This window comes from Aquarana catesbeiana, linkage group LG06 (genome assembly GCF_042186555.1).
Source record: "Aquarana catesbeiana isolate 2022-GZ linkage group LG06, ASM4218655v1, whole genome shotgun sequence".
Taxonomy (NCBI): Eukaryota; Metazoa; Chordata; class Amphibia; order Anura; family Ranidae; genus Aquarana; species Aquarana catesbeiana.
The window spans coordinates 348,364,688-348,377,225 of NC_133329.1; the positions used below are offsets into that span (position 1 = coordinate 348,364,688).

At 42.5% G+C, this 12,538-nt stretch overlaps 1 protein-coding gene across 1 annotated transcript in view; it reads left to right on the plus strand.

Moving 5' to 3' along the window:
* Positions 1 to 12,538, plus strand: part of GALNT3 (polypeptide N-acetylgalactosaminyltransferase 3) — an 89,498-nt gene that overhangs the window by 62,610 nt on the left and 14,350 nt on the right. Inside the window, exons 6-7 of the mRNA XM_073634009.1 lie at positions 506 to 623; positions 9,331 to 9,531. Of these exons, the coding sequence (XP_073490110.1) occupies positions 506 to 623; positions 9,331 to 9,531 (319 nt within the window). The remainder of the gene's footprint in view (positions 1 to 505; positions 624 to 9,330; positions 9,532 to 12,538) is intronic.

Consider the following 12,538-nt stretch of genomic DNA (forward strand, 5'->3'; position numbering starts at 1 on the left):
GAAACTCATTGACCTTTTACACACACACACACTAATTACACGCAAACAGGTGAGGATGGTTACCTTTTTAATAGCCATTCAAACCCCTTTGTGTCAACTTGTGTGCATGTTATCAGACCAAAATCACCAGGGTATGTTAACTTTTGATCAGGGTCATTTGGGTGGTTTCCATTGTGATTATGATTTAAAAATAGTAAACACAGTTGATTGATAAATGGCTTCAGCCAAACACTAACCATGAGTGAAAGAAATGTTTTTGTGTTATCATTCATATTCTCTGAAAAAGAACCAAGAAATCATAATTCTGCCAGGGTATGTAAACTTATGAGCACAACTGTATATATTGTAGTGTGTGTGTGTGTGTGTGTGTGTTTTTTTTTTTTTTATTGATATATCCTATATATTAAAACTGCAAATCTTCTTCTTCCTAAAGATGATTTCTGTTGTGTTTTGGTCCTTCTATGTCATTGTCACAGATTTGTTTTAATTCCCTCCATTTATACAGGACTCCAACATTTGCTGGGGGCCTTTTCTCAATCTCCAAGGAATATTTTGAGCATATCGGAAGTTACGATGAAGATATGGAAATCTGGGGAGGCGAGAACATTGAAATGTCCTTTAGAGTAAGTATATTGTTGTAGTAATGTGGTTTCTGGTGGGCTGGAGGGAAGTGGTTTCTGGTGTTGAGTCTGATCATTGCTTTGTGCTCAGCTGTGTTTACTACACTGTGCTACTCCTGCCACATGAAGCTTGTGTTATTCTGTCTGCTTATTTGTTTTACTGAAGTTTTCATATGCATAATTTATTAACAAGAGCATTAGAAATGGTTATGTAGAGAGTATGTAGTTTACCGTATTCACATCATGAAAGTATATGAAATGAGCCAAACATAAATCCTATGGTAAAAAAAACCTTTTTAAATGTACCAAGTCGCTGTCATTCTTGCCATACAGTATTGAGATCCTGCGTTCAAATCCCACTATGTACAGTATCTGTCCAGAATTTATATTTGCTTTCCCTAGCTGCTAATGTTTCCTGACACAGTCCAAAGATATACTGGTAGAGTAATCAACCCAAACTGTCTCGGTTTGTTATCCGTGCATATTTCCTTGACTGTCAGAAGGTATTAAAGTCTAAGCTCCTATTATCTTTTTAATAGAAACTTTGTTTTTTTAAGTTTTTGATATATATATATATATTATATATAATTTTTGTCTACATTCTGTTATAAAACCATATCCAATAAAATCAAATTTCTTCATAAATTTAGGCCAATTTTTTTGAAAATCAAGAAATTACTTTTTTTTTCACATTTTTTTTTTATTTTGTTACCTACTGTCACCAGTGCAGTGTAGTGTCCACCAGTGCATGTTCTCATATGGCAGGGAAACTGACTGGTGACTATCTGTTAAAAGAAAAAAATAATGTGTGTTTTTTTTTTTTTTTTTGAACATAATTTTTTTTAATTTCTTACTTTTTTTTTTCTTTCATCAGAGTAGTTCAGTGTTACCATAATAACACTATACTATACTGATTACTAGTGATCTGTGATTGGCTACAGCTATACACATGTTACAGGGTGCTGTGATTGGCCCAGGTACCATGTGATAGCCGTGGGCCAAATCATGACGGCTGCCCACAGTAAAAGTACTGTGAGTGGTTGGCAAGTGGTTAGCAGGCACACAACAGCATATAGTCAAAGACTCTGGGGATGATACAAGATTTGGTCATAGACTGTGGAAATAATCCAGGAGATTTTCAAAGATTGCAGACATGATACAAGAAGTGGTGAGAACCTGTAGACATGCTGCAGAAGATTGTTACACACTGTGAAAATGCTATAAGAGTTGGCGATAGGAGAAAATGCTATGGAGACTGGGGGCATGCTTCAGGCGACAGTCATAGACTAGAGACATATTACATGAGAAGGCTAGAAATCACTATTATAACAAGGCAATAAGGGAACACAGATTAGTGTCTGCAGGGGTCCCGGGGGCCGTAAAAAAGTGACCAAAGGCCACAGGTTGGGCACCAGGGCCTTATATGTATATAAAAAAGCACTTTAGGTGTGAAGCTTTTACAGTAAATCATTTTTATTTATTTTTTAACCACTTCCCGCCTGGCCCATAGCAGATGACGGGCGGTGGTTCAGTTATCCTGACTGGGCATCATATGACGTCCATCAGGATAATATGCTGCCGCGAGCCCGCGGGGGTGCGCATCGCGGCGATCGGTGGAGCGGTGTGTCAGCCTGACACACCGCTACACCAATCTTGGTAAAGAGCCTCTGGCTGATCACGATGTCAAAAGGAAGAGCCGTTGATCGGCTTTTCCTCACTCGCATTTGACAGACGCGAGTAGAGGAGAGCCGAATGGCGGCTCTCCTGACAGGGGGGGTCTGCGCTGATTGTTTATCAGCGCAGCCCCCCTCAGATCACCACACTGGACCACCAGGGATTGCCACTAGGACCACCAGGGAAGGGGCAACATGTGGATGGCCAGGTATGTACTCCATGGCCATCTGCATGTGCCCAATCTGTGCCAATCAGTACCCACAAATGGGCACTGATTGGCACCATTATGTTTCAGTTCTGCCCAGCAATGCCACCAATCAGTTTTATCAGTGCCACCAATCAGTGTCATCAGTGCCTCCTGTCAGTGCCCATCAGTGCCACCCATAAGTACCAATCAGTGCTGCCTATCAGTGCCCGTCAGTGCCACCTCATCAGTGCCACCTCATCGGTGCCCGTCAGTGCAGCCATCCCAGTGCCCGTCAGTGCAGCCATCCCAGTGCCCGTCAGTGCAGCCATATCAGTGCCCGTCAGTGCAGCCATATCAGTGCCCGTCATTGAGGAAGAAAACGTACTTATTTACAAAAAATGTTAACAGAAACAAAGAAAATCTTGTTTTTTTTCAAAATTTTCGGTCTTTTTTTATTTGTTGCGCAAAAGATAAAAACCGCAGAGTTGATCAAATACCACCAAAATAAAGCTTTATTTGTGGGAACAAAATGATAAAAAATTTGTTTGGGTACAGTGTTGCATGACCGCGCAATTGTCATTCAAATTGCAACAGTGCTGAAAGCTGAAAATTGGCCTGGGCGGGAAGGTGTCTAAGTGCCTAGTATTGAAGTGGGTAAAGCTTAAGTTACCTGGGCAATTCTGACAATAATGTTTAAAAGAGAAGTATGGGTTTCCTTTGTTTTGCTTATATCTTTTTTGTGAGCTGCTGATATCTATAAATCCTTCCAGCCCTCTCAGAAGTGCCCCCATCCAGTTAAAATTGAGCTAAATACCTGTGGGAGGGTCTACAGACTTTCATACAGCATATTACCGACAATGGTCTGGCTCTGGAGTCTGGATCCACCCACTTTCCTGTCATTTTGCTTGACTGATGTCCTCTCTCTGCTCACTCCCGAGACTTCACAGAGTGTAGCTGCTCCCCCTCCCTTCTCTCTCCTCCCTCCTCCCTTCTCTCTCCTCCCTCCTCCCTCCTCCCTTCTCCCTTCTCTCTCCTCCCTCCTCCCTTCTCTATCCTCCCTCCTCCCTTCTCTCTCCTCCCTCCTCCCTTCTCCCCTGCAGCATGTCTCAATGGTCAGATGAGTCTGCAGAGAGAAGAGCACTTCAGTCAGTGACTAAGGTAGGAGAAGTCACTGATAGTGCTGTGTATGTAAATGTCCTCTGCATATTACTATCTACCAGAGTGAAAACAATATACTTGTGAAGCAGAATACACATATGGATGTGACAGCACACAGGCATTCCATGCATTACTGGTATAGTAAAATAAAATCAGAGCTAAAATTGTAAATTAATCCTTTTATTGACTATCTGAATTTTTATATGAGACAATGAAACCTTCCATTCACATCTACTTGTATTTTCATGCTGAAGCCCAGAGCTCTTCAGACGTGGACAGAGCTTTGCTCCTCCATAATTGGTGTATTACATAGTACCCCTATAATAATAATAATAATAATGTTTCCTTCATTGTAAATAGAATATTACAGGATCACATGCCATATAGTGTCATTACATGTTATACAGTGTCATTACATGTTGTACAGTGCCATGGCATGCCGCGCAGAGTCCTTGCATGCCGCGCAGTGCCATCACATGCATGCCATACAGTGCCATCACATGCCGTACAGGGATGGGGCCGATGGGACTGTATAGGAGTACAGTGACAGAGGGATGATATGTATGTACAATAAAGGAGACTTTGGGGACATATCAGTGGTCACTTTAGATGTGGGAGAGTTGTCAGTCTCCTCTCCTATGTACTGTACACAGGTATGTTCTATACACATAGCACTGTGTACATTTCAGAGAACAGACATAGGGCACAGGTCACTATGCTCCTCACCATGTCTCCCCTTCTGATATAACACAATGCTATGTGTCGAGCGATTACCTGTGTTCATTGCTGAACATGAGTAGTGACTCTCTCCCCTCCCCCTCCCCCCATCGTCTGGAGGAAATGCTGATACAGACTTTGAATGAGCGAGGGGAGGGGGTAAGAATTCGGAGGACACGGGAACATCAAAGCCTAGGAGAGAGGAGAGCTTGCAGATAACAGCCAGGGAAAGGTGAGGAGACTTCACTGTTTGTATCACACTGTCTCTGCTTCCGGGATTTAGCTGGGGACACACTGCCATGGAAACGGAGGCATGTGAAGAATGTGCTCGTTCTAGATGGCAGCCTGGGTGTGTACCTCTTTACCAAACACACCCACATGTCCTCCAGAGGGAGGGAGTGAAGGAGGGGCTGGATTGTGGAGATGTTTCCACCCCCTGGAAACTTTTGAACTGAGAAAGAACCATTAGAGGCTGATTCTGGGATCTTCAAAAGACTATTCTGCAAAAACGAAAGGACTGGGGAAAAAAAGAAATACAATGCAGGTATGAGGGTAGCATGTACTACCTATTTTTGCATTCCCATAGGACTGTTCGATATTACAGCCCTTTCAATCACAGCTTAGAATTGTGATATGTGAAGAATGTTTTAGATCAGTGTGTGGTCAGACTAGAGACATCTGAATGTACTGATTACAAGACTTACCACAGCTGTGTCAAGACATGTTGGTCTTTGCGAGAAAGTAATAAAAGCCTTTGGAAGACTAAAAACCGCTATCAGTGTGGTTGTGTCTTTTTCTTTCCAAGCTTAAAATAGTGGATACCCTCCAAATGACACAACAGCACTGTACTGATATTAATGTAGATTTATATCTATAGAATTATAGTGCCTAGAAAAAGTATTCATACCCCTTGAAAGTTTCCAAATTTTGTCATGTTACAACCAAAAAAAATGTAAATGTATTATATTGGGATTTTATGTGATAGACCAACACAAAGTTGCACATAATTGTGATGTGAAAGGAAAATGATAAATTATTTTCAATTTTTTTTTCAAATAAATATGTGAAAAGTGTGGCATGCTTTTGTCTTCGGCCCCCTTTACTCTGCTACCACTAAAATCTAGTGGAACTAATTACCTTCAGAAGACACCTAATTAGTAAATAGAGTCCACCTGTGTGCAATTTAATCTCAGTATATAAATACAGCTGTTCTGCGAAGCCCTCAGAGATTTGTTAGAGAACCTTAGTAAACAAACCGCATCATGAAGGCCAATGAACACACCAGACAGGTCAGGGATAAAGTTGTGGAGAAGTTTAAAGCTGGTTTAGGTTATTAAAAAAATATCATAAGCTTTGAACATCTCATGCAGCACTGTTCAATCCATCATCCGAAAATGGAAAGGGTATGGCACAACTGCAAACCGAACAAGACATGGCCACCCACCTAAAGTGACTGGCCAGGCAAGGAGAACATTAAAGTGAATGAAAGCCTGATTTATGAAATTTGAGCTGGGCACATATATCTGCAATATTTTCTTATCTCTCTTCAAAGCACGTAGTCCCGTGGCTTTCTCCTGCTCCGTTCCTCTGTTATCAGCATGATAACTTCTGACAAGTTCTTCGACACATGATAAAACCAGGCTGAATTTTGTGTCTGGGTGGGTGCTATAAATAGATTAGCAGAAAGCTGTTCTACTCAAAGGACAGCTCTGAAAGTATCTGCCTATGGGGAGGTAGGGGGGGTGTGCCTTTCCTCCCAAGCAGTTGTCTCCCAGTGTGATCCAACACTACGCTGTTACTGCTGAATGAGGAAGTGAAAATTCTAACATGACGTGCACCTTCTAAGCTGTATATAAAGCTGAAGACAACAGATATACACTTAAAACGTATGTAGGGTGATTTGTTTCATCTCTGTGTATCCTCTGAGGCTGTTCACTTCACTGGGTATATGTTAAGGATTTACATCCACTTTAATCAGGGAAGCAACCAAGAGGCCAGTGGTAACTCTGGAGGAGCTGCAAAGATCCACAGCTCAGGTGGGAGAATCTGTCCGCAGGACAACTATTAGTCATGCACTCAACAAATCTGGCCTTTTATGGGAGAGTGGCAAGAAGAAAGCCATTGTTGAAAGAAAGCCATAAGTGGTCCCATTTACAGTTTGCGAGAAGCCATGTGGAGGACACGGCAAACGTGGAAGAAGGTGCTCTGATGAGATCCAAATTGAACTTTTTGGCCTAAAAGCAAAACGCTATGTGTGGTGGAAAACTAACACTGAACATCACCCTGAACACCATCCCCAACGTGAAACATGGTGGTGGCAGCATAATGTGGGGATGCTTTTCTTCAGCAGGGACAGGGAAGCTGGTCAGAGGTGATGGGAAGATGGATGGAGCCAAATGCAAGGCAATCTTAGAAGAAAACCTGTTCGAGTCTGCAAAAGGCTTGAGACTTCCCGACAGAAAAAGTCCGATGGGAGCTTTCGGTCGGACATTCCGACCGTGTGTATGCCCCATCGGACTTTTTCTGTCGGCATTTCCGACAGACTCAGATATAGATCATGTTCTAAATCTTTCCGTCAGAAATGCTAACGGAGTCTAGCCCGTTGGCAAGTCTGGCCGAGTGTACGCAGCATGAGGTGGAGGTTCACCTTCCAGCAGGACAACGACCCTAAAAATACAGGCAGAGCTACAATGGAATGGTTTAGATCAAAGAATATTCATGTGTTAGAATGGCCCAGTCAAAGTCCAGACCTAAATCCAATTGAGAATCTGTGGCAAGACTTGAAAATTGCTGTTCACAGATGCTCTCCATCCAATCTGACAGAGCTTGAGCTATTTTGCAAAGAAGAATGGGCACAAATTTCACTCTCTAGATGTGCAAAGCTGGTAGAGACATCCCCAAAAAGACTTGCAGCTTTAATTGCAGCAAAAGGTGGTTCTACAAACTATTAACTCAGGGGGGCTGAATACAAATGCACACCACGCTTCTCACATATTTATTTGTAAAAAGTTTTGAAAACCATTTATCATTTTCCTTCAACTTCACAATTATGTGCCACTTTGTGTTGGTCTATCGCATAAAATCCCCCAAAAATATATTTACGTTTTTTGGTTGTAACATGACAAAATGTGGAAAATTTCAAGGGGTATGAATACTTTTTTCAAGGCACTGTATATGGCCATAAAGAAATGAGATACACTGGATTAGAAACAAGTGTTTATCTGTGGCCCAGCAAGCCCTCTACCTTTTCCTAAAACCTAGTTTGATGGGGTCACCTTACCAGTGAACTACAGAAAGTCTTTAACATTTTTTTTAATTTGTTATTTTTTTTTAAAGGTCTAATTAAAGCGGACCAATGTAGGTAATGTTCTTATTGGTAACTGACTAATGTAGTCTAAAACTGCTCATGATTTAGGTTTAAAAATGTTAGTTCACTAATAGTAATAGGTTAGTTATAGCCTGAGTCAGGTAGTCCACAGCTTCTTAGATGCCTTGGATACACCAAAAATGAGATTTGTCTGATATCAGTCCAGTGGCTGTCTTTGTCTATCTGGGAGTTTGTATCCATCTTTCCACGTTTCAACAATTCACGTTGCATTCTCCATAGCATAAATTAAATGAAATATCTAGCAAGGTGTGTTAAAAAGCCATCCTAATGGCCATAGTCAGGTCCAGGAACTCAACACAGATCTCCCCATTAGAGTCCCAAAAAGATCTTCAAGTGAGGTTTTTTTTCCAGCATCTCTGAAATACTGAAATAATAGTTCTGGTTGAACTGACTCTTTAAAGTGACCTTGTCAGCACAGGGTCACATGTATTTTTAACATGCCTTCAAAGAAAAAACTACCCATACTTCTCTGGTGGCCCGTTTCTTGAAAAGGACTCCACTTTTCTGCTCTCATGGCTGCGGCAAATATTCAGACACTTCCTGGTACGTGAATACCTGCTACCCCCACCACTTACTTTGGTTTCTCCCGCTGGCTTGTATGTCATTACAGGATGTGTGTGCCAGAAGAATAAAGCATAGTGAATAATGGGGGAAACAGTTACTGGCCACATCCATGATGAATACTTGCAGAGAATATGGAGAAGTGGTGGTTTTTCAAGAAATGACTGCCAGAAAAAAGGGTTTACTGTTGGGTAGGTTTACCAAAGGTAAATAGACTGTGCATTCTGCAAGTGCTTTTGCTCCAGAGATTAGTAAATGAGGTAATGTTTCACTTTACAAAGAATACCCAATCACATGCAAGGAAAATAGCAAAATGGCAGTTTGGCTTGCACATGATTGGATGATGGATGTCAGAGTTTCTGCTTATTTACTAAGCTCTGGCGCAACTCCACTTGCAAAGTGCACAGTCTATTTGCCTTTAGTAAATCAACCCCACAGTGTTCTTTTATCTGGTATGTTGTAAAGAAAAGAGCCTGTGCTGTTAGGCTCTGTTTAAATACATTGACATCAATCGTAGGCCTGCACAGGGGGTGTTCCGGGTGGGCCTGGGCACACCCTAATTACCAAAATTGCCAACTATGCAGTGTCTGTAAAAAGCCAGAGGCTATAGTTGCTCCACCTCTCTGCTGCCTCCTTAGCCAATGGGAAGGACACTGTACCTGACCCCTTCCCCAGCGTGCCTTAGTTAACTTTACAACAGGTAGTTTCAGCAGCTAGAGAGGGAGGAGTAAACACAGCCTGCAGTGTGGGATGGACTTCAGTCTACCAGGAGAAGGTAAGCTGGTCTGAGCAAAATGTAGTCAGTACACATACATACACAGACATGCATGTGTGCTGGAGCTTTGAAGTGCACACCTACGACATCAATCTCATGCTTGCTATAATTTTGAATCCTCTTTCATGCATACTGTATATTCTTGAGAATTAATAGGTAATTGTTTAAATGGAAATGTAGATTTGGTTTACTGGAAATTTAGGTATAATCTCCTTGTTTCAGAAGTTATAACAACTCTGTTATGACCTAGGTGTGGCAATGTGGTGGACAGCTGGAGATCTTGCCCTGTGCAGTTGTGGGCCATGTATTTCGTAGCAAGAGTCCTCATACCTTTCCTAAAGGAACACAGGTGATCATCCGGAACCAGGTCCGTCTGGCTGAAGTCTGGATGGACGATTACAAAGAAATATATTACCGGAGAAATCGTGAGGCAGCATTAATGGTACAGCAGGTATGTGAAATCATCACAATAATGTCTATACACACACACAGAAACATAACTAGCATTCCGATTTTAGAATATTCATGGACAAACCAGGCCTGTACACTGCTAAGGAACCACAAGTTTTTGAGAGGAAGTGACATTCCAGGGAATTCAGTGAGTGTTTAGGACACTCTTTAGAATTCCGTCATGCCCTTGCATGATAGTAATCTGTGTGGGCAGCAAATTATTGTGCTTGTTGCAAACACTGTGTGTGGACACTATGTCCTCGGGGCAGCTATGCTCCCTCCTGCCATGGCAGCTGTTACACAGACAGAGCAGCTACCTAGAATTTTTAAAGCTGGGTGGGCAGAGCTTAATGGGAATTCAGACACACTAGTTCCTAAAGAATTTGCCCACTGACTGCCTGGAATCACAATTAGATATTGTACATGATGGAGAACTAGTGCCTCAGCTTCCCCATCAGACTCCACCCCCAGTCAGTGTCACTGGTTGCCGACTGTCATGCTGACAGCATTCTTAACAACCAGTGACCGTTAGAGAGGAGAGGAGGTAGCGGTGGCAAATATGCCTGCACTCTCCTTGTCTCTGCATGCCGTTGGTCTTAACTGCCTCCAGTTGCATTATCTATGACCTGGAGGGAATTTATTTTTTAATTTGGTGCACTAATAGCATCACTTTGCAAAAATGGCGCTATTAAGAACTACCTGAATCTACCACATGTGTCAGTAAAGCTACAGAAAAGGGCAGCGGGGATATTTTAATCTGATGTAGGCCATTTTAAATGGCCATACTGTCTAAACAGTGTCACCTGGGACTTTAACCATTTCACTTCTCGGAGATGCACATCTCTATGGATCACAGCGAATGTTGCAGCTGTAGACCTACAGTCGGTGATAATGTTGGCATTACTTAAAATAACAAAGCAATACATATTTTTTCTCATGTATGAACAAGGCTTTCTATTAGATATATTCTCTTGAGAAAAAAGTATTACAATTTTTTAATAATTTTCACTCTGTTTAAACTGAGTAACTAATAAAATTATGGAAGAAACTGTTGAAAAAAAAAATTAACTATTAATGGTAAAAACTATAATAAAAAAAAAAAAATCCGCGGTAAATAATAGCTAAAAGAAGGAATTAATTTGGAGATGATTAGGGCAAAGGTGTGGCGTGCTGCTCAAAAACTGGTGGAGAGCTGCTGTTTGAGCAGAAAACTCAAAAAAAGCACTACAAAACATTCATAAAAAGCTCATGTTGCGCTTTTCAGGCATTTCCATTGATGTCTACGGGGACAAAAATGTTCAATTCTGCCTGAAAAGTAGCTCTCGTAGTTTTTTGAGCAACAGGTGTTTTGCTACAAGGGACAGGATGCTCAGATGTGAACATGGGCCATTGAAAACAATAGGTTTTTGCTTGTTGAGCGTTTCAGAGCTTTGAGCTACAAGCTACAAAATACCCATGTGAACAAGCCTAAAATGCTCAAACCTAAAAAATCTTATTGTTTTCTGTGGTGCCTGTTCACACCTACCTGAGCACGTAAAAACCTGTAGCTGAACATCTGTAGCTCAAAGTTCTAGAGCTTCTTTTGTACCTGAAATCAAGCAGATTGCAGCATTTTTGGAGCAGTCTGAGTCCCATAGAATTGCATAGGTGCGTGTTTTAACGTGAGTTTATGCTCATTTTTAAGCTATGCAAGTTACTTTGCACACAGCAACAAGTGATGTCAAAGATGACACTTTTCTATTGGCTAATACAAAAATTCCTGAATCTCTAAAAACATGAAAATGCTGTAACAAAATGAGCAAAAATGTGACACTCGGGTTTGAATGCTGTCTAAGGGTTAGTAGTTATTTTTTAACTTGCAAGGTTCCTTTAGGTTCCTCATATGCAGATCTGCTATGAATGAACCGGAGGAGTTACAATGAATCAACAATAACATTGCTTCATTGTAGCATGTGATACTGCAAGCATTGCTGTGCGTGTCAGTTAAGGCCCCTTTCACACGGACGGATAGAATGGTGCTTTTAGCTGCGGATTTTCTACCGCAGCTAAAAGCACACAATGCTTTCCTATGGTCCCATTCACACACTGCGTTTAGCTGTGAATTAGATACATGCGGTTCTGTGCGGATAGAAAAAATAGAATTGACTGCGTCCAGGAGCGATTTAGCGCAGCTATCCGCACATAACCGCAGGTAATCGCAGTGCACTGTGTCAGCTGCGGATAACAGCGCCGAGCTGCTCATTGGGAAAGGAAAAATGATTTTTCCTTTCCCAATGAGCGACAAGCACGGGGATCCGACTAGGATCCCCGCCAATGCCCGACACTGTTTGGTATGAATCTTGAGGGGGAACTCCATGCCAAATTTTAAATTAAAAAATGCCGTGGGTTCCCCCCAGGAGCATACCAGGCCCTTCGGTCTGGTATGGATTTTAAGAGGAACCCCTACGCCGAAAAAATGGCATGGGGTCCCCCCCCAAATCCATACCAGACCCTTATCCGAGAACGCAGCCCGGTCAGGAAAGGGGGTGGGGACGGGCGAGCGCCCCCCCCCTCCTGAACCATACCAGGCCGCATGCCCTCAACATGGGGGGGTGTGCTTTGGGGGAGGGGGCGCCCTGCGGCCCCCCCACCCCAAAGCACCTTGTCCCCAGGTTGATGAGGACAAGGGCCTCTTCCCGACAACCCTGGCCGTTGGTTGTCGGGGTCTGCGGGCGGAGGGCTTATCGGAATCCGGGAGCCCCCTTTAATAAGGGGGCCCTCAGATCCCGGCCCCCCACCCTATGTGAATGAGTATGGGGTACATGGTACCCCTACCCATTCACCTAGGGAAAAAGTGTCAATAAAAAAAACACTACACAGATTTTTAAAGTAATTTATTAGACAGCTTTGGGGGTCCTCTTCCGACTTCGGGGGTCTTCTTCCGGCTTCGGGGGTCTCTCCGGTTCTTCTCCGTGCTCTCCGGGTCTTCTGCCGTGTTCCTCCACTATCTTCTGCTCTTTTGCCGCTCT